Consider the following 19588-nt stretch of genomic DNA (forward strand, 5'->3'; position numbering starts at 1 on the left):
CGGGTGGCCCATTACTTCGACCCCTCGCTCTGCGTGTTTGTGAACAGTGCACGCCTCCTCCTGCGTGCTCCATGTATATAATGTAAAATGCAGCATATATGTTTAGAACTACTGCATCACCATCGCACTGCTATTTGGAAAATAGTGAAAATGGGATTTTTGATTTATAGATCACGCCGTGTTAATTTCAATCATTTGAACGCGCAGACGAACCCGTTAATAAAGGTCAATGAACTGAACTGGAGAGACAGAGGGAGGGAGGGAGGGAGGGAGGGGACGTACGGGGAGAGGGAGGGAGGCAGAGAGACCCTGGCGGACAGAAGCAGAGAGGGAGGTTGGACCGGGAACAATAGAGAGAAACGAAGCCTACCCTGAACACCAAACAAACCGAGAGGGCGACAAAAAGAAAGCAAACCACATCGGGTGATGGAGGGAGAGCGAGCTAAGCGAAGGACATGTGAGGAATAAAGACGCGAGGATCTTTCCCGAGCGGTGGGCTTTATTCCCGTCTTTCTTTGTCACTGGATAGTAAAACGGATTCCGGTATGAACCCAGCAGAAGCGGCCGAGGAGGCGCCCAGCGACCCCGACACTGATGCCTTCTACAAAACAGGTAGGAATCGGAGCTGATCTCTCCAAATCTAAGACAAAAGCATCACACCCGAGATCAATTTGAGCCAGAGCCGCCCGAGCAAGCGCACGAAAGCAAGAGAGCGAGAGCAGAAATGTGCAGAAAATCAGCTGGAAGCTGCACTAGCAGATGGGAGGCAGCTGCAAACATTCTGCTTCAAATAAGCAGAAACGTTGCGCTGTTTGAGGCTTTTACGCGGATCTACAGTGTCGTGTTGATTTCCGTGCGTGTGTTAGCTGATGCTGTGGGTCTACAAAAGAAGGAAGAATCATGGTGGGATCACATCAGATCAGCAGCTGAAAGGCTCAGGAAAAAATGTCCAGCGTGCTACAAATGGCAGTTTGTGGGAGAAGACTGTGTGTTTGTGCTGATACATGGACAGAAGGCACAAGATGACTGAGTCCAAATAACTGGTCTGCAAGCACATGCTGTCATCATGGAGACAGCTCATTACGGTGTCATTACATTATACTTCCAAAGCGTTTTAAGATCATTACAAAAGCAGACAGCAGATCATTTCTGGTATCTTTTATGACGCTAAAGGCTGAAGCAGATATTAGCAGAGCGCCATGGCCACCTCTGATTATTACATAGTGGATCCTGATCCTGATCTCTGCTCAGCTTTGACAAGATCTCCAACACCACTGGCTGAACTGCAGCTCCAAGCCCTCCACCATGTTTTAGTTAGTTGTTAGACACTTGCTGTTGTACGCCGAACACGCTGGATTTAAACCTTCATGAGATCTGCTGCCGTGGCAGTCTTTTCTTCTTGTTTCTTTTCCTAAAGAATGACTTGTTGACGGAGGCTGCGTTTGTTACCTGTTAAAGTTCAGGTGCTGGTTGCTGGGTTTGGGCCATTAACTCAGCTTTCATCACTCTGAATTTCTTGGCTAGCTTTGCATGAACTCAGTTTTATACCAAACAAATCACAACAAGGCGCTTAGCATGCTGTTTGTGGAGAATCTCACAAAGAGCTGAACTTCTGTTAGCAGTATGATGCAGTTGTTTCCATCCTGGATGCAGATTGCATTTACTATAGTGCTCCTGTCCTTTAATGCAATAGAAATCCAACCAATGCTCATGTCTGCTCCTGAAAAGCTGTATCGCTCCACAGTTTTCCTTCTCCTGCACCTGGACTAAATTCAGCTGATTGTTTTAGAAGTGCACAGGAAGGAAACAACCATTATTGTTTCCTTTTTTATCTGCCTGGTGTGCAGTTTGTGCTTGTCAAACTGGGTTATCTTTGGAATATTTTATAGATTCAATTAAAGAAATGGGAATCAATTATGGGATTTTTGTGAGCGACTGTCCGAAGAAAACGTTTGAAAGACATCCATAAAGCCCGGACAATAATTGCTCCAGACCACTTTATAAAATGAAAGTCTTGGAAGTAAACTGAGGGCTGGCTGAGACTTTTGCACAGTACTGTGTGGCTTCAGGTGTGTGACACAGTTTCCCACACTGGGATGTGACACATGCTGGGGTGCACTCAATGAACACCAGTTTTGGTACCAAGAGAACAAGTCATGTAAAGATGCCAGCTGTGCGGCAACACTGGCCTTATTTACAGAGACAACACGTATGTCAGAGCGCTCGTTTACAGTTCAGCATGCCAACCAAACTCCTGGCTGACCCCCTCCATACATCACTGGATATTAGATTTTCTCACCATCTGCCCTCAGACTGTCAGGCTGAGCAAGTACATATCCTCCATCCTCCCTCTGAGCACCGGAGCCCCCAGAGGCATAGTGCTGTGCCGCTTTCTGTATTATCCATAGTCATCATAGCCACGGAGGACACCGCTGTACAGCACGACATGTCATTTCTCACATGGCGACACAAGAGGCTGATGTAAAAATCTAAAAGCACTAAAACAGTTTATTGTGTAATTTAGGAGTTTGGGACTCTGGATGCTTGAACGCTGACAAACTGAGTAGCTGCTGTTTCTGATGCCCTGGTGTTTTGTCAGTGTTGGATTCAAATCCCTGTTTCTATAATACAGCATGTTGTGTTGTGAAGTGTAAACGGTCACAGGCAGAGCCAGAACAACCTTCTTCTTCGTGATGTTGAGGCTCTCTCGCTGATCCTTATTGGCTCGTTTCTGGAATAGTTTGGGAAAAATTAAAAAATTGGTTTCTCAGTTTAACTTCTCAACAAAGTTAAAACTGCTTAGATACTCATTTAGCTTTTACTATTTAAACATCAGAGCGTAGTCATCCTTTCTTTTGTGAGCAATAAAAAACAAGTATTTGGGCTAAACTGCATCTCTGTGTCTGAACAGTTGTGAAGATCCTTGTCCTGTAGGTGTTAGACTGTTAGACTGACAAGGACGAAATCAGAGATGGCGCTGTTCCACTTCATTTCTAAATCCAGTTCCACTTCTTATTCTACCAGTAAACTGCTCGTACATCATGTTTCTGTCTCTAAAAAACAAGAAATTATCCTTTAAACCTGGCGCGTGTCTAAAATGTCCTTTGCATCCATGATGGCTTCGTGTTGGGGGCTGGATTCAGTCTGCTGTCAGACATGTGAGCCTCACGGTGATTCTACAGCTTTTCTTTGTTTAGTTTATTGAATGAGGGAACAGTATGAAACAAACCCTCAATAAATTCTGTTTTTATGTATCAAGACTTAATAAAATCACCTGACACGACCAGTTCTTACAACAAGTGACATATTACATCCTGCTGTTATTGAACAAAAATGGAAACAAAAATAAAAGTTTACTAAGAGGGTGTGCAACAGCTGCCCATCAGTCAGGGAGGGCTCGTGCGGTCGCTTCCAAACCACTCCACAGTGAGAATGATTATCCACCAGTGGGAAAGTTCAACACAGTTTCCAGTCATATTACAAACAGTGTAAGTGCTTGTGTTGTTATAAAGATTAGAAGTGCGGCTGCACTGATGTGATGTGAGGCTTTGCTGCATCTGCACTCGTCCATCCGTCCATCCGTTCCCGACAGTGTAACGTGTAACGGTTACACGCACACCTCAGGGTTGCAGGGCGGCTGGAGCCTGTCGTACGCAGGCTGAGCTGCAGGGCGCACAGCTTGTCACAGGGATAACTGCAACAGCACAAACACGACTGCTTTGTTTGCAAACATTAATACTGACGTCAGATTACACATTCATCTGCTCTCACGTTAACATCATTCAGTTAAAGACCAAATATAAGGTCTGATATTACCACCGAAGCACCATTGGGTATTTCTGTTTCTATACATTGTATAATAATAATTGTAATATAATTGTACTATTATGTGTCACGAACCACACAGGAAATATAATTATGGAGATAATTAGTCCAGTTAGCAACTCTTCCTATTTAGAGATCATCAAAATTATTAGCAAAATGTGAAAAGTGGCTCATTTCTGTTACTTATTGACAGTTTTATTATTTTTCCTTTGGGACGGAAACAAAACAGGGAGGAGAAAATGGAGCATGTCATAGTAGCAACCTAGGCTGAACTCATATCTCTACACATCACTGTACACGCTGCTAATAACAAAATAATGTACTTTAATAAAATACTCATGACTGTTTTGACCGTTCACAGGTTTTAAATGTGATTTTTAACTTTAGTCTTTTCTTGTATCTGGTTGGAAAAAGCATTTCGCTGCCGGTTGTACTGTGTGTGTCTGTGTTTGTGACAAAAATGAGTTCTCAAGGAATGAAGCCATTTTTCCATGAAGCATGTGTACTAGTACATATGAAGCTAAATACATCCTCTAAGAGAACATTGTCCCGGAGTCTTTGTAGTTCTGTAAATGACCAAAGCAGGTGAGAGCGCCTGACGTCCGCCCACGCCGTCTCTACCTGTGCCGGGTCGTAGCTAATAGTTTTCCCGTGCAGTGTAATAAGGAGGCAGATTAGGTGATTCTGTCCATCATTTGTAATGATCTGATGATTGCTGTGTCTCCACTCTGACTCTCTTTGGGGTCTCACAGGTTTTAATCTTGTGTGAGGTTGAGCCTTTCCCAAATGTAGTTTCTTATCGTTCCATCTAATCGTATACTCTGGAGAGCATCAGCAGGCCACGTGTCTCATTTAGGCAGAATAATAATAAACTGTGAAATTAGGCAAAGCTAACCCACTGTGTGTTAAATTTGACCCCAGGTCTGCCTCCTGCCCAAAGGAACCGAGACATCATCTCCTCCCTGTAAACAATGACAGAGTTCCTGCTTATTTCTGTTTACTCACTTGAAGTTTATTTCAGTTCAGTTTTTGGGTGATTAGGATACCCGGCCATCGTATTGATTTAGATTCACTTCACTGGTCTGATAACCTTGTAGGGTGTAAAGTTAATGGGCAGAACTGGGATTCTGGAGCTCTTCTTTCCTCATAATAATAATCGGTCCTTTGTTTTGTTTCTATCCTATCGATGGGAGGTCTGATGGACGTAACAAGTGTTTAATGCTGTCTTCATAATGTTTCAGAATAATCTTTGAAGGTTTATTCGACTTCCTGTGGTTCATGGATTAAATAAAGCATCTCTAATCTTACTTGTTGGTCTGCGTTGGGATCTTGATCAGATTTCTAGGTTTGTTTTGCAAATCTCAGTTTCAAAATCCAGTATTTGTTTTAAATTTCTCTTTTTTTTCGTGACTTTGCTTAATGTTTTCACCAGCTTGTCATATTTTGCTCTCCTCACCTTCCTGTGTAGGCTCTTTTCTCTTAGTGGCTTTGTCTGTATCCCACACAAGACTTGGACATATTGTCCATTTCACTCTCCCTAATGCCACCTTTGATTTCCTTTATAGCTAATTTGTTGTTTCGGATACTAATATTAGGCCTCCTTTATTTATGTTATTCGGATGAATCGTTACATAAACGAGCGGCCCTTTACTCTGAGTGAACTCAGTTAAGTAACAAGTGGAGTTTTTTTCTAAAGCATGCCTCCAAAATGAAACATGCTCGTCAATGAAGGACCAAGATTGTCTGTCACTTTCTGACAGCTGTGACGAGCCTATGCAAGCTGTCGACAGTCCTACTTTTCCTGCCTCACGTTTCCTTAAACACGTCAAAGTTAAGAGAAGAGGAAGTCAAAGTGGCCGTTCGAGGTCTTCTCTGTTTGCGCAGTCGTCGGTGGCTCCTTGACCTGGACCCCACGTCTTTGCATGCTTCCTGCGCACCGGTGCATATTTTTCCACAGCATTTGGAAACAGATCCTCCTTTAATGCTCTCTCTATACCAGAGTGTTCTCTGCTGTCTTCTACAGTTTGGGATTTGCAGTCGTGACTGAAGTTGCCCACGTGAATCTTCTCCTTATTCCAAGCTGCTTTCAGAACCATGTGTTTGGCTGTAAGCTCTTGAAGGTTAACACTGTTCTTGGGGGAGCACTGGGTCATGGTTTGTTTACTGGGGACAAACCATGAGGTATTTTATTTTTAGGTCAGGGTCCTGTGGTAGCTGGAGCTCAGTGCTCAAGAAAGTCTCAATGAACTGTAGCACTAAGTTTCCCACCTCCCCTCCTCTGCTCCAAAAATACACGTGCTGTTTCTTCTTGACTATATCAGTAAGGTTGTGTTGCTTGGCCCTCTTCAGCCCCTCTACCTGTTCCATGTGGGTCTCAGCTTCTTCTGCTTTGCTTCATTGCTGATTATTTGTCCTGTGTGTTTAATTTTCTATTTAACTCTTCATTGTCTCATGGTTATTTCCACCATGCCATACTTCTACTACCGTTCCATGCCGCTTCTAGCTCGGTCCACTGTTGTGTTGTGGTGCTTTTCTATTCATTGGCTTTTACAGAGAAAAATGTCATATATGAAAATAGCTTGAAAATAGTTTTTGTGAGACTTAAACTTTGTATCTGGACAAAAAGAAAATAATATTATGAAGAATTAAGAATCTTTAACACTCTAAGGCACAGCCGTACAGTACAGTGGAATGTTATGCTAATCAGCAGTTTATAAATAGGATGCTCAATTATCAGACGGAAACAGGAAGTAACACAGATGCATTCATACCTACACACATGCAATCAGAGAGCAGTGTCTGAGTGTTTATCAGATATCTGACGCCAGCTGTCTCTCAATAGCTGCTACTGTTGCTATGCTACCAGAATAATAGCAACTTTGTATGTATTTATTAACATAACAGCAGAACTTGTGACGTCATTCTGCTCTTTGTTTTACAAACACATGAAGCACATGAAGACCAGCTTCTGTAGCTACGTTGTTAAAAGCAGCAGCACAACATTCTTGCTGAATGACAGTTTTTATGTCAAGTCTGCTTCTTCATGCTGACACACTCTACCTATTCACACCAGACCCATTCCCACTATGCTCCTCATATTCCAGAAGCGAGGAGTCGAGCGAGCACTTGTATGCATGAGAAGGTAATTAGAGTTAATTTTCTCAGCTAATCTGTCTGTAGCCATGGAGACGTTTAGAAACGATAAAGGGTGGCAGCTGCTCCAAACAAAGTTCACTTGGAAATTTCAGTAAGATCACAGATAGCATAATGTAGCAGCGGTTAGCTTTGTCACCTCACAGCCACACGGTTCCCTCAGCTCTTCCAGTGTGATTCTGCCAGTTTACTGGTCTGCTCCTTGAGAGCATCTCAGTAAATTATTCATTTTAGCACAATTGCTCGGCACCAAGATGGTTCCTTTCAGTGTTGAGCTGGAAGTGTACACACAGAATTGTGTGTAATGCCAGGAAACGGGAAGTTTCTTTGTTTTAATAGACACACTTCACAGTTTGTGCGTCATGATCATTTCCACTTGTTGCAAGCAGCCTTTACCTAACAGTGATATCATCAGTGATAACTGTGGAGCCGCCACCAAGGCATAATAAACCACGCCAAGAAAATTATAGACACTACAAACTGTTTAACATTATAGATGGGCATAACTGATGCTGTCTATTTCAGGCTTTTATGCTGTGGTATTATTACTAGCAACTACCTTAATAATATCAGACCACTAATCAGCTTGTTTATTTTTTAAAATACTCTTTTTTGGCATTTTGCCTTTATTGGACAACAAATTGTCCGTGGGTCAGACTCAAACCTGCCACCCTGCTGGCCATGTGGCACGTGGGCGCCTGCTCACCCAGTGAGCTAAAGCTACACGCATAACCTGATAGTTAAAGGGCTAACGTTAAGGTGTAACATCGTAATAGTTACAATAGATGTTTTTGATCCGTAACAAATTTAAGAATGAAAAGACACTGTGTGTGTGTGTGTGTGTGTGTGTGTGTGTGTGTGTGTGTGTGTGTGTGTGTGTGTGTGTGATACAGATGCATTACATGGGTGAATGAAGCTTCGAGCCAGGTGAACCTTGACTATAAGCACTTTGAGAGGGGTCAGAGTTTATGCTCAGTGTTTGACAGCCTGATGTCAGGGCTGCTGTTTAAATCAGTTCTGACTTTACTGAGTTTTTTCTTCCGTTCATTTTCCATCTTCTTCTGATAGTAGTACTTGTCCTGATCTATGGAAAGGACAAATAAGGACAAAATTAGCCATTGCTCTGTTGTTTCTTGTTCACCCTTCTTAAATATCTTCAGTGTCGAAGAGCAGAACGATTATGGAAGATCACACGTTTGGTTGTCCATTGAAAATATTGTAAAGGACTCATCCATTCCTACAGTGAGAAAGAGAAAGAGGCTAGATCTTCTTATCTCAACAATCTTGAGAAGAATAATCCCAGCGTGTTATTTGGCACCATTAACAGCAAAGTATCTCATGCACCTCAGCACGCTCTGGTCATCCTCTCATCAACTTATGATGAGTGTACCTCGCAATTGCCAGAACATGACGGGCTTGAGATCCAAAATCTCCTTAACTTACAACACTGATGCTCTTTACAAGAAAGGTCAGAGCAGACTCATCAGGAAGGCCAGCTCTGGGATGCCCCGTCGACCCACTGCAGGTGGAAGAAGACAGAAGAACAAACATAGCATCAGTCATGGACGATGTCTCCCAGCCCACACATGAAGCTCCTTCACTGACACACTGCTGCATCCTCGGTGCACAAAGGAGCAAGGATGCTCTTTGCTCTTTTTAATAAATGTTTCTTATGCTGTAATTGTCCCCTGCACAGTCTCTTATTTTATTGTTTTTAATTTTCTAGTCTTTACTTTTGGGTGAATCTGCATGCTCCATCTGCCTGTCACTGCTGGAACACCTGAATGTCCCCAGTGAGGGACAATAAAGGATAATTCTATTCTATTCTATTCTATTCTATTCTAACTTCCTCTCCTTTAGAAGATTTCCCTAAGTGGCAGGAGTCGTTTACTTTATTCCCTCATCATCCTCAGTACAGATATTCTGCTTCCTGTCTTTGGAGTGTTACGGGTACAACCACACCCAACATCCAAGGATTCAGTTCAATTCAATGTTATTTATACATTGAATCACAACAACAGTCGCCTCAAGGTGCTTTTATATTGTAAGGTAGACCCTACAATAATAGATACAGAGAAAAACCCACAATCATATGACCCCCTATGAGCAGCACTTTGGTGACAGTGGGAAGGAAAAACTCCCTTTTAACAGGAAGAAACCTCCGGCAGAACCAGGCTCAGGGAGGGGCGGGGCCATCTGCTGTGATTGGTTGGGGTGAGAGAAGGAAGACGGGACAAAAGCCTTGTCTAGGATGAGCTTGTGTGTCCAGCACATCCCACAGCTGCTCAACTGGATTAAGATCTGGGGAATTTCACTGCCAGGTCACACCTTCAACCATTCCTGAACTATTTTTGCTTTGTGGCAGGGAACATTATCCTGTTGGTATCCATCAGGGAATACCATTCCCATGAAATGTCACATCCAAATTGATGGTAGAGCATTGCCCAAAACATTACACTGCTCGACAGCTTGTCTCTGTGCTAGGTATTCTGCAGCTACACTCCAGGCACACACCCTTGCATCCACGTGATGTAAAGAAAGCGTGATTCATCAGACAGGCCACCTTATTCCACCCCTTCTTGAGCCAGTTTGGATACCTGTGTCTAATGGAGGATCTTACAGCGGTGAACAGGGCTCAGCGTGGGCAGCCTGACTAGTCTGCGTCTATGCAGCCCCATACACAGCAAAATTTGATGCACCATGTATTTGGACACCTTTCTATCATAACCAGCTTTTTGGCAGTTTGAGCCACAGTAGCTCATCATTTGGCTCACTGCAAGCATCTCAAAGACATGAAATCTAGTTCCACTGATTGTTAATGACTGACTCATTGCACTGTGGGAACCCTGAGTAGACCCCTGACTTCCTTTTTCACCATAATGCAAGTCTTCCCTTGAGCTTGTGCTGAACTGTAACAATAGCACTGACATATTGACCTTTGTTGTGTTTTCCTTATTGATCTTATGCCAACAATTTATTTTCTTTGAGATTTATAGCAAGTGGAGTGTCCTGTTTCTTTAAGTGAGACCTCAGTCCTGAGTCATGGTGAGGAAACCTGGGAGGAGGAGCTACATATCTATTATTGAAGAGTGTGTGTGTGTCAGGGTGGGGGTGGGGTGTATGCCACTTTCATTGGGAACAATAAGACGCTCCTGAGGAGAGAGTTAGGGATTCCCTCCTTCCTCCATCTCTCATTGTCTTCCACTCGCACACCCAGTGTCAAGTACAGTGGCAGATGGGTGTGAAAATGAAGTGTGTGTGTGTGTGTGTGTGTGTGTGTGTGTGTGTGTGTGTGTGTCTGTGTGTGTGTGTGTGTGTGTGTGTGTGTGTGTGTGTGTGTGTGTGTGTGTGTGTGTGTGTGTGTCTGTTGGACAGACAGTCAGAAACAGAGAGAGGGGAAGGAGATGCAGCTTAACTGGATTAGCTCTTATTACTCACCAGGGGACAAGCAAAGCAAAGGGTGAGAGGAAGAAGGGGAGACAGGGAGAGAAAGAGGGAGAGAGGGGGTGTTAAATAGATAAATACAAAGAAAGGATTTCCTCTCCTCCCCCTTCTCCTTTTGTCTCCTCCCTCCTTTAAAAGCTTTCTAGTCTTTGGACAGCTGCAGCCATATGGTGTGTGCATGTGTGTAAGTGTTAGTGTAATGAGCATCCGTTTGGACTGTAATCAATCACAGAGACATTTTATAGACATGTATGTGAGTGTGTGAGTGTGTGTGTATGTGAGTGTGTGTGTGTGTGAGTGTGTGTGTGTGAGTGTGTGTGTGTGTGAGTGTGTGTGTGAGTGTGTGTGTGTGTGTGAGTGTGTGTGTGTGAGTGTGTGTGTGTGAGTGTGTGTGTGTGTGAGTGTGTGTGTGAGTGTGTGAGTGTGTGTGTATGTGAGTGTGTGAGTGTGTGTGTGAGTGTGTGAGTGTGTGTGTGTGTGAGTGTGTGTGTGTGTGAGTGTGTGTGTGTGAGAGTGTGTTACAAGCTGATTAGTAGTGCCAGCTAATAGATTGTGTGAGCAGGTATTTGCCTTTGTCAGTGTGTGTGTGAGTGTGTGTGTGAGTGTGTGAGTGTGTGTGTGAGTGAGTGTGTGTGTGAGTGTGTGAGTGTGTGTGTGTGAGAGTGTGTTACAAGCTGATTAGTAGTGCCAGCTAATAGATTGTGTGAGCAGGTATTTGCCTTTGTCAGTGTGTGTGTGAGTGTGTGAGTGTGAGAATGTGTGTGTGTGTGTGTATGTGAGTGTGTGTGTGTGAGTGTCAGAGAAAGGAAGCTGTTATCATGACTGACAGACTAGAACAGAGCTGCTAAAAGCCACTGACAGGCTGTTAAGATCGTTTCTATAATATCATTATAGAAAATAGAAAGTTCTATAGCCTACAGACAGACGGCCTAAATCCAGAATGTATTTGACTGTAGAAAGCTGCGATAAGTTGGGGGTCTTTTTTTCTTTTTTCATGCATTTAAACATTGGCATTCTTCAGAGAGTCGGATTTGTCCAGTGCAGAGCAGAGATTTGTCCTGTGGCTCTTCTAAGTTGTACCATACATTTGTGGAGTGGCTGTTTGGTTTCTCCTCTACAGAGGTCACAGAAGCACTCATCCTATGTTGTTTAATGTGTGTTTGGGAGTTTAGTCTATGCGATGTCAGAGGTCGATGTACTTGGATGTCATGCTTGGAGAAAATTCTTAGTTTCTCTGATAAACCTGCGACATAAAGTTGACAGTGTTATTCAGTTTGTCATTCTGTTTTCTCCTTGTTCAGTTCAATTCAATTGTATTTATATAGCCAATTTACATCAACAGTCACGTCATGGTGCTTTATATTGTGAGGTACAGAGCTACAATAATAAAGAGAACCCCCAACAATCAGGCCACTCCCTCTGAACAAGCACTTTGGCGACAGTGGGAAGGAAAAACGTCTTTTTAACAGGAAGAAACCTCCAGCAGAGCCAGGCTTATAATCAATAGTTATATTCTTGACTTAATAAGCTGAAAACTTAAAAACATGTAAAGCAGGAAAAAATAATCAGATTACTATGATAAAACTAATAATAGCAAAAGATTCTCTCAGCTGAATAAAGATTTGTTACATTTGAAACAAAAATAAGAAACATTATTTCTGCGTTGGTTCCATTTGTAGCTTTTCTGTTCTGCTTCTGTCACTGGGAATAAAACGGTCCGTCAGTCTCTGCAGTATCTTGTTAACTGCACATGACCTGATTTCAGTGGTCAGTGTTCATCTGTTGTGTTTTGTCATTTTTGTGCTCTTTCTAGTGTCCAACATTTCTTTCATTCTGTGTGTTTAAAATTTTTTAAACGCAAAGTTGGTAATTTTTTAATTTGAATGAATATTTGAGTTTTGAGCTATTTAAAAGCAAAAAAGGAAAAAATAAAGTGACGTTGCTGTCATCTGGTTAGATGGAAGAAAGATGCCAAGCGGCTTTACTTTACCAAGTGGATCATCATGGCCTTGCCATATTGGTCCATTTGATTGACCTTTATTATAATTATGTATTTATTTGATTTGATTTTCGGTTGTTACAGCCGGGACAGACATGACTGGGGGATAGGACAGGGAGGAAGAATGAAAGAAAGAGAGGGAGAGAGAGAAAAACATACAAAGCATATATAATGCTTTGTATGTTGTTCAGTATATTTCTATGCAAAACAAGAGGAATTTCTATACAGAGCAGTATATTCACAGTTTAAACCAGATATTTACACTTTAGGGAGAAAACATAAAAACATTTTTTACTATTAAACATCAATTTAGAGTAAACTTGTTTTGTTTTGGTTAAATAAATATTGAAATATCTTTTGAATTAGTTAAACGTCAGAATAAAGACAGACAGAGCTTCTATTTTATATACCAGTAGGCGGTAGGGTAAAGTGTCTTGCCCAAGGACACAACGACCAGGACAGAGAGCCCAGGGATCGAACCGGCGACCTTCCGGTTACAGATGCGATTCCCAACCCCCTGAGCCACGGTCGCCCCAAAAGTGCCTCTGTGCCGTCTTTCAGTCCAGCTTTGTCCAGCCACTGGTAGGATTTCTGGATATCAGCCACCTCCTCTATCTGCCGGTGGTACATACCGTGCAGGGGCCTGTCCTTCCATGATGGTTCCTCGTCTCCCTCCTCTTTCTTGGGTTTCTGCTGCCTGAGGTATTCACTGAGCACTCGGTCAGTTGGGGCCATCTTCCCAATGTATTCTTGGATGGTCGTTGTCTCATCCTGGACTGTGGTGCTGACACTCACCAGTCCCCGGCCCCCTTCCTTCCGCTTAGCGTACAGCCTCAGGGTGCTGGACTTGGGGTGAAACCCTCCATGCATGGTCAGGAGCTTTCTTGTCTTTATGTCAGTGGCTTCTATCTCCTCCTTTGGCCAGCCTATTACCCCAGCAGGGTACCTGATCATGGGCAGGGCGTAGGTGTTGATGGCCCGGATCTTGTTCTTACCATTCAGCTGACTCCTCAGGACTTGCCTGACCCTCTGCAGGTACTTGGTGGTTGCAGCTTTTCTAGCGGCCTCTTCATGGTTCCCATTTGCCTGCGGGATCCCCAGGTACTTGTAACTGTCCTCTATGTCTGCAATGTTGCCTTCTGGTAGTTCAATCCCCTCAGTTCTGACTACCTTCCCTCTCTTTGTTACCATCCGACTACACTTCTCCAGTCCGAACGACATTCCAATGTCATTGCTGTATAGCCTGGTAGTGTGGATCAGTGAATCGATGTCTCGTTCACTCTTGGCATACAGCTTGATGTCATCCATGTACAGGAGGTGGCTGACAACTGCTCCGTTCCGTAGTCGGTATCCGTAGCCAGTCTTGTTAATGATCTCACTGAGGGGGTTCAGGCCTATGCAGAACAGCAGTGGGGACAGAGCATCTCCTTGGTAGATCCCGCACTTGATGGTGACTTGTGCTATGGGCTTGGAGTTGGCCTCTAGTGTTGTACGCCACATCCCCATTGAGTTCCTGATGAAGGCTCTCAGGGTCCTGTTGATCTTATATAGTTCTAGGCATTCCAGTATCCAGCTGTGGGGCATTGAGTCATAGGCCTTCTTGTAATCAATCCAGGCAGTGCACAGGTTGGTCAGTCTGGTCTTGCAGTCTCGGCTGACTGTTCTGTCTACCAGTAGCTGGTGTTTTGCGCCTCTGGTATTCTTGCCAATTCCTTTCTGTGTCCCGCTCATGTGTTGACCCATGTGCCTGTTCATCTTAGCCGATATGATGCCTGACAGGAGCTTCCATGTAGTACTGAGGCAGGTTATTGGTCGGTAGTTGGAGGGGACCGGTCCCTTCTGGGGGTCTTTGGGGATCAGGACCGTCTGACCTTCGGTTAGCCATTCCGGGTGTCTCTCGTTAACTAGCAGCTGGTTCATTTGTGCTGCCAGACGCTCGTGGAGTGCAGTCAGCTTCTTCAGCTAGTAGGTGCGAACCATGTCGGGCCCTGGTGCTGTCCAACTCTTCATACTGGAGACCCTTTCTTGGATATCTGCCACTGTGATGGTTACTGGACCCTGTTCAGGGAGGTCGCTGTGGTCTGCCCTCAGATCCACTAGCCACTGAGCATTGCCGTTATGGGTTGCGTCCTTCTCCCATATGCTCTTTAACAAATATGTTTTTATATTTATCAACCTAAAAAAAATAAACATTTAGTCTGATTTGATGTTACAATTAAAAAAGTGTTTTTATCTGAAGAGTTTGTAAATATCTGGTTTCAATTGTATATTTCAAATCAAATCAAATCAAATCAAATCAAATCACTTTTATTGTCACATCACATGTGCAGGTACATTGGTACAGCACATGTGAGTGAAATTCTTGTGTGCGAGCTTCACAAGCAACAGAGTTGTGCAAAATACAATAATGTAAACAAGCAAAATACAAGAATGGCTACATCTGAAACTAATAAATATATGTACAATATATATATATATATGCATACAGTATATGCATTTCTGGATGTGTATACTAAATATGTGTTTCTGCGTGTGTGTGTGTGTGTGTGTGTGTGTGTGTGTGTGTCTACATATTTTACAAATTAAATAGAGTAAACAATAAAATATATAAAAATATACAAAGTGAGACATGTGCAAAACAGTGGCATTACTGTACAGTATGGAGTGCATAATGTTAAAGTTCCAGTAGTGAAGCTGAGGTGTCTATGACGTGTTCAGCAGTCTGATGGCCTGATGGAAGAAGCTGTCTCTCAGTCTGCTGGTTCGGGACCGGATGCTGCAGAACCTCCTTCCTGATGGAAGCAGTCTGAACAGTTTATGGCTGGGGTGACTGGAGTCCTTGATGATCCTCCCCGCTTTCCTCAGGCACCGCTTCCTGTAGATGTCTTGGAGGGAGAGAAGCCTCCTCCAATTATCCGTTCAGAGCACCGCACTACTCTCTGAAGAGCTTTGCAGTTGTAAGCGGTGCTGTTGCCATACCAGGTGGTGATGCATCCAGTGAGGATGCTCTCAATGGCACAGTGATAGAAGGTCCTGAGGATGCGGATATTTGATGATTGTCAGCACAAAGAGGGAGAGAGAGGAACAGAAAGGAAGAGAGAGAGAGGAACAGAGACAATTCTGATGGCTAAAGATCCAAACGGGACAGGCAAAAGAAAAAATATTTGTATCATAGTTATTGTTCCTCAAGCTGTGCAACGAGTCCCTGTGGCACTTTGATCATTTGGTGATGTTCTAATAGGAGGAATCATTAATAAACATTGAAATAATGGCTCTTAAACCACATAGAAGCAGACATAAAGACGTACATTACATTCACAATATAATTTGTGGGGAGAGAGTTGAGAATAAAAAGGACAAGGGAAAACTGACCCTTCACAGAACAAGGACAAACACATGACACCTAAGACAGGAACGTTGCCAAACTTCTGATTAAAGGTGTGTCCATATAGGAGGTCATTTGAACCCACGCAGTGATCACAGATCAAAGAAAGTTAATTACATTTGGCAACTTCAAGCACTGATGAGAAAACTTACCTCAGGTAACCTGAAGTGGTTCAGATTGACACTTTTTTCAGTTTGGAGAGGAGCAACTGAAGTAACTCCCAATGAGAGCGCAGGATGCCATTTAATTAACACACGACACAGTTTTATATTCATTACGCAGACAACAGAACCTGGGATGTCTGCATATACAGGAAAGAAAAGAAGAAAAAATGCTTCAGCTCTTCTGATTGTTGTTCCTTTTGTTGTTATAAGAAGCAGTTTAAGGAAAGGCACTTTTTGCCCAGTTGCTGGTTCGAGTGTAAATGCATGTGCGTGTAGATATGAACAATTTAGTGCGACGGGTTGAACAGAAGGGTTGTCTCAACAGCTTAGACTTGTTGATGGCTCGGGTTTGAAACGATTTACTGGTCCCTCTGTGTCCAAACGTCTCTTATCCTGTAATCCACAGTAGAAAAACTTCACTGACAGCTCTTAGTTTAAAAGAAACAACTGTGTTTGGGCTTTGTGTGTGAGTTCAAATAAAAATCAAGTCTTTGTTGTTGGTACAGCTGAAAACTGGCAAACAGAAGTAAAATGTTGCTACTTAAAAAACAGATTTGTCCAAAATAGTAATAATAATAATATGTCAGTTTTGTGTTTCTTATCTAATGGTGGCAAAATGTGGGTGATACATACATATACACACTACAACATACTGTGCATGAATGCATCTGTGAGGACAGAGCCAGAGGCGTAAAACTGCTGATGTTAACTTATTGCTCCTGTTACAAGTCGAGTGTGGACGGCTGACTGAGGAGATCATAAATAAAATAAAAATACATTTGACGTGCCAGTGCCCTGAAATTCCACAGAAAGTTCTTGCATGTTTGACAAATCCAGGGAACTTAGAGGGAAATCCTGGAATGCCTGTTTCCACTCCATCATAATGCTGTTTTTATGAAGCAGGACATCAGCTCCCAGGCTGACAAACTGTTTTTCCTCTTGACTTGAAGTGGACAGGAAGGTCAGACATAGTGCAACGGAGCAATATGGTTTTAAGTGTTTTTGGGGTACAACTTCTTTGTATTGATCTTCTATAGCCCACTTTCTTCGTCTTCTACTTTTGGCTGTTGTTTAACGGGTTACCACAGCAGATCACCTGCCTCCGTCTCACCGCAGCATCCACTATCGCTCTAGCATCTTCTGCATGTGAGCAAACTACCCCCATGAATCTCTTCTGTGGTCTTCCTCTCTGCCTGGCAGCTCCATATTTAACATCCTTTGTCTAATGTATTTACTATCCCTCCTTTGCACATGTCTAAAGTATTTCAGTCTTGTCTCACTAGCTGTCTTAAGACGGCTCAAGATGAGCTGCTCCTCTAGTTCTTCTGATCCCGTCCATCCCGGCTCCTCCAAGGAAAAATCCTAACATCTCTGCCACCTCCAGCTTCGCCCTTGTTTTCAGTGCCACTGTCTGCAGACTATACATCATAGAAAAAAACAACTCATGCTGCCATCCTTCTGCCACCCTGCCTGTTCTCTCTTTGCTTTGGAAGGGTTACTCCAGGTATTTAAAATGATCGACCTTCACTATCTCTGTTCTTTGCATCTTCACCTTTCTAATGTCTACCTCTCATTCACACGCTTCTACCAACTGTCCTTCCTCATCATTCCTCGTCTCTTGACACTGTCTTTACAGACCGTCTTCCACCTACTCCCTACTCTCGCTACAGGTCACAATGTCTCTGTGAACATCATAGATCATGGAGATTACTGCCTGAACCCAAGTGTCAACCTGTCCATCACCACTGGAAACAAAAAGGGACTCCGATGTAGTCCACCCAAACGTCTGTCACTCGTGCTGCAGACCACTGTCTCACTGTCCTCTACTACCAGATCTACTACCACCCATTCTTCTGCATTTTTCTCCTTAACACCACACCTACCCAATACCTCCTTATTCACTTTTGTTCCCTTCAGTCTGTCTACTCCAGTCATCGCTCTCTCCCTGGGAACAATCTCTACCCCTTCATCCATCCTACTCCAGACTTGCTCTTTCTCTGGTAACTGACATCCAATCTGTGCAGCCCTGACATCTTTGTGAGACACTGTCTTCACCTCCACAACCCTCTTCACACTCGAGATTACCCCCACTTCATTTCTCTTCTTATCCACGCCGTGGTATTGCATCTTGAATCCACCTCCAGTACTCCTGACTTTGCTCGTTTCCATCGGATCTTTTGCCTAACTTCTTTCATTCCATCATATCAGCCAGCTCTGTCCTTTTCCTCCTCTCACCTCGTTGGCTTCGGCCAACAGTACCACAGTTTCCACCAGCACTCTGTTGACAGCACCAACAGTACCACATGCAGTCATTGTTAACTTGCGGACCAACCGCTCTGGTATGGAAATCTCATTTGTTGTGTCTGCATGTTTGATCTGCATTTAATCTTCTAGTCCTGGAAATCTGGATGCAAATCTGGTTTGTCCTGGGCTATAGATGCTACTGAGACCTGTGGGCCGACTGTGGACCGACTGTGGGCCGACTGTGGGCCGACTGGCTGCTTTTCTATTCTAGAACTTTGAGCCTCTCAGACTCTCAGACACATGAAGAATTAGTGTGCTGTGGTCTAGAGATGGACCGATCCGATATTACGTATCGGTATCGGTCCGATACTGACCTAAATTACTGGATCGGATATTGGAGAAAAATAAAAAATGTAATCCGATCCATTAAATATCACGAAAGCACCTCACAAAACTTGCAACACGCCGTAACTCACCTCAGCACGTTAGCACGTCGGAGCAGTATGCATCACGTGATAGAGCGGCTGTGGCATGCGGGACCTGTCGGTGGTCTGGATAGCATGTGGAGCTTCGCTAGCAACCTGGCATTTCATCTCCGACAAAGTTATCCCGAGAGAAGTAAAGCAAGTGTGTAAGTCCATCTCTGAATGTTTGTAAAGCATTCCTGTGTTAAGCTTAACAAGCGACTGCCTCTCCTGCTGCTACTTCAATCATGAAACTGCTTAACGATCAGCTGATCGGCTTTTCTGTCGCGAGTCCGTCTCTCTTGTTTGCTTTTGGCCCACTTTGCACCAGAAAGAGGAAACCAGCGGCTGAACAACAGCAGCACGTTTAAGCTTGATAAGCTGTTGTTAGAATGTATTTAATATTACTTTCTACTCGAGGATCTTTTTCTACGTAGCTGACGCTGGTAACTGTGCAGGGGCGGATCTAGCAAAGTTTAGCCAGGGGGGCCGATAGGGCATTAACAGGGAAAAGGGGGCACAAAGACATACTTTTCTTTCTTATTCTCATTTAAAATGTTGAGCTTTTAATAAATAATTATCTGACACCCAAAGTTTTAATTTGATGTAAAATGAATAGAAGTCCATTACTGTATATAGTGACTATTAAGTCTAATATATATACCCTAGTAAGCTATAGTACTTTTTCCTTTGGGAAGGTACCATCTGTGCAGTCTGCAATTTTGTTGAAGAAAGATGTTGAATCTATTTAATATTTCTTGAAAAATAATTGATTTCTGTGCATTTTTTTTCACACTGCATCAAATTAAGGTTGATTACGTCGTTTAAGCATCATGAGGTGGAGCGTGAGGGGTGGTTCCCTATTTTTTATTTATTTATTTTTGTTGTTGCTGGGAGTTGGAACCCTATT

The 19588-nt window shown here is 43.3% G+C and overlaps 1 protein-coding gene across 4 annotated transcripts in view; it reads left to right on the forward strand.

Moving 5' to 3' along the window:
- The first annotated feature begins 299 nt into the window (after positions 1–299).
- kalrna (kalirin RhoGEF kinase a) overlaps positions 300–19588 on the forward strand; it is a 152887-nt gene continuing 133598 nt past the window's right edge. For 3 of the 4 annotated variants that reach the window (XM_085384695.1, XM_085384697.1, XM_085384696.1), the window contains exon 1: positions 300–612. In XM_085384695.1, coding sequence (XP_085240821.1) covers positions 546–612 — 67 coding nt within the window. In that variant the 5' untranslated portion in view covers positions 300–545. The remainder of the gene's footprint in view (positions 613–19588) is intronic. The other variant, XM_085384698.1, reaches the window with a different exon arrangement.

The sequence above is a fragment of the Rhamphochromis longiceps genome, linkage group LG16, assembly GCF_057381845.1.
Source record: "Rhamphochromis longiceps isolate RC_006_pf linkage group LG16, R_longiceps_female_GT1.1, whole genome shotgun sequence".
Classification (NCBI taxonomy): domain Eukaryota; kingdom Metazoa; phylum Chordata; class Actinopteri; order Cichliformes; family Cichlidae; genus Rhamphochromis; species Rhamphochromis longiceps.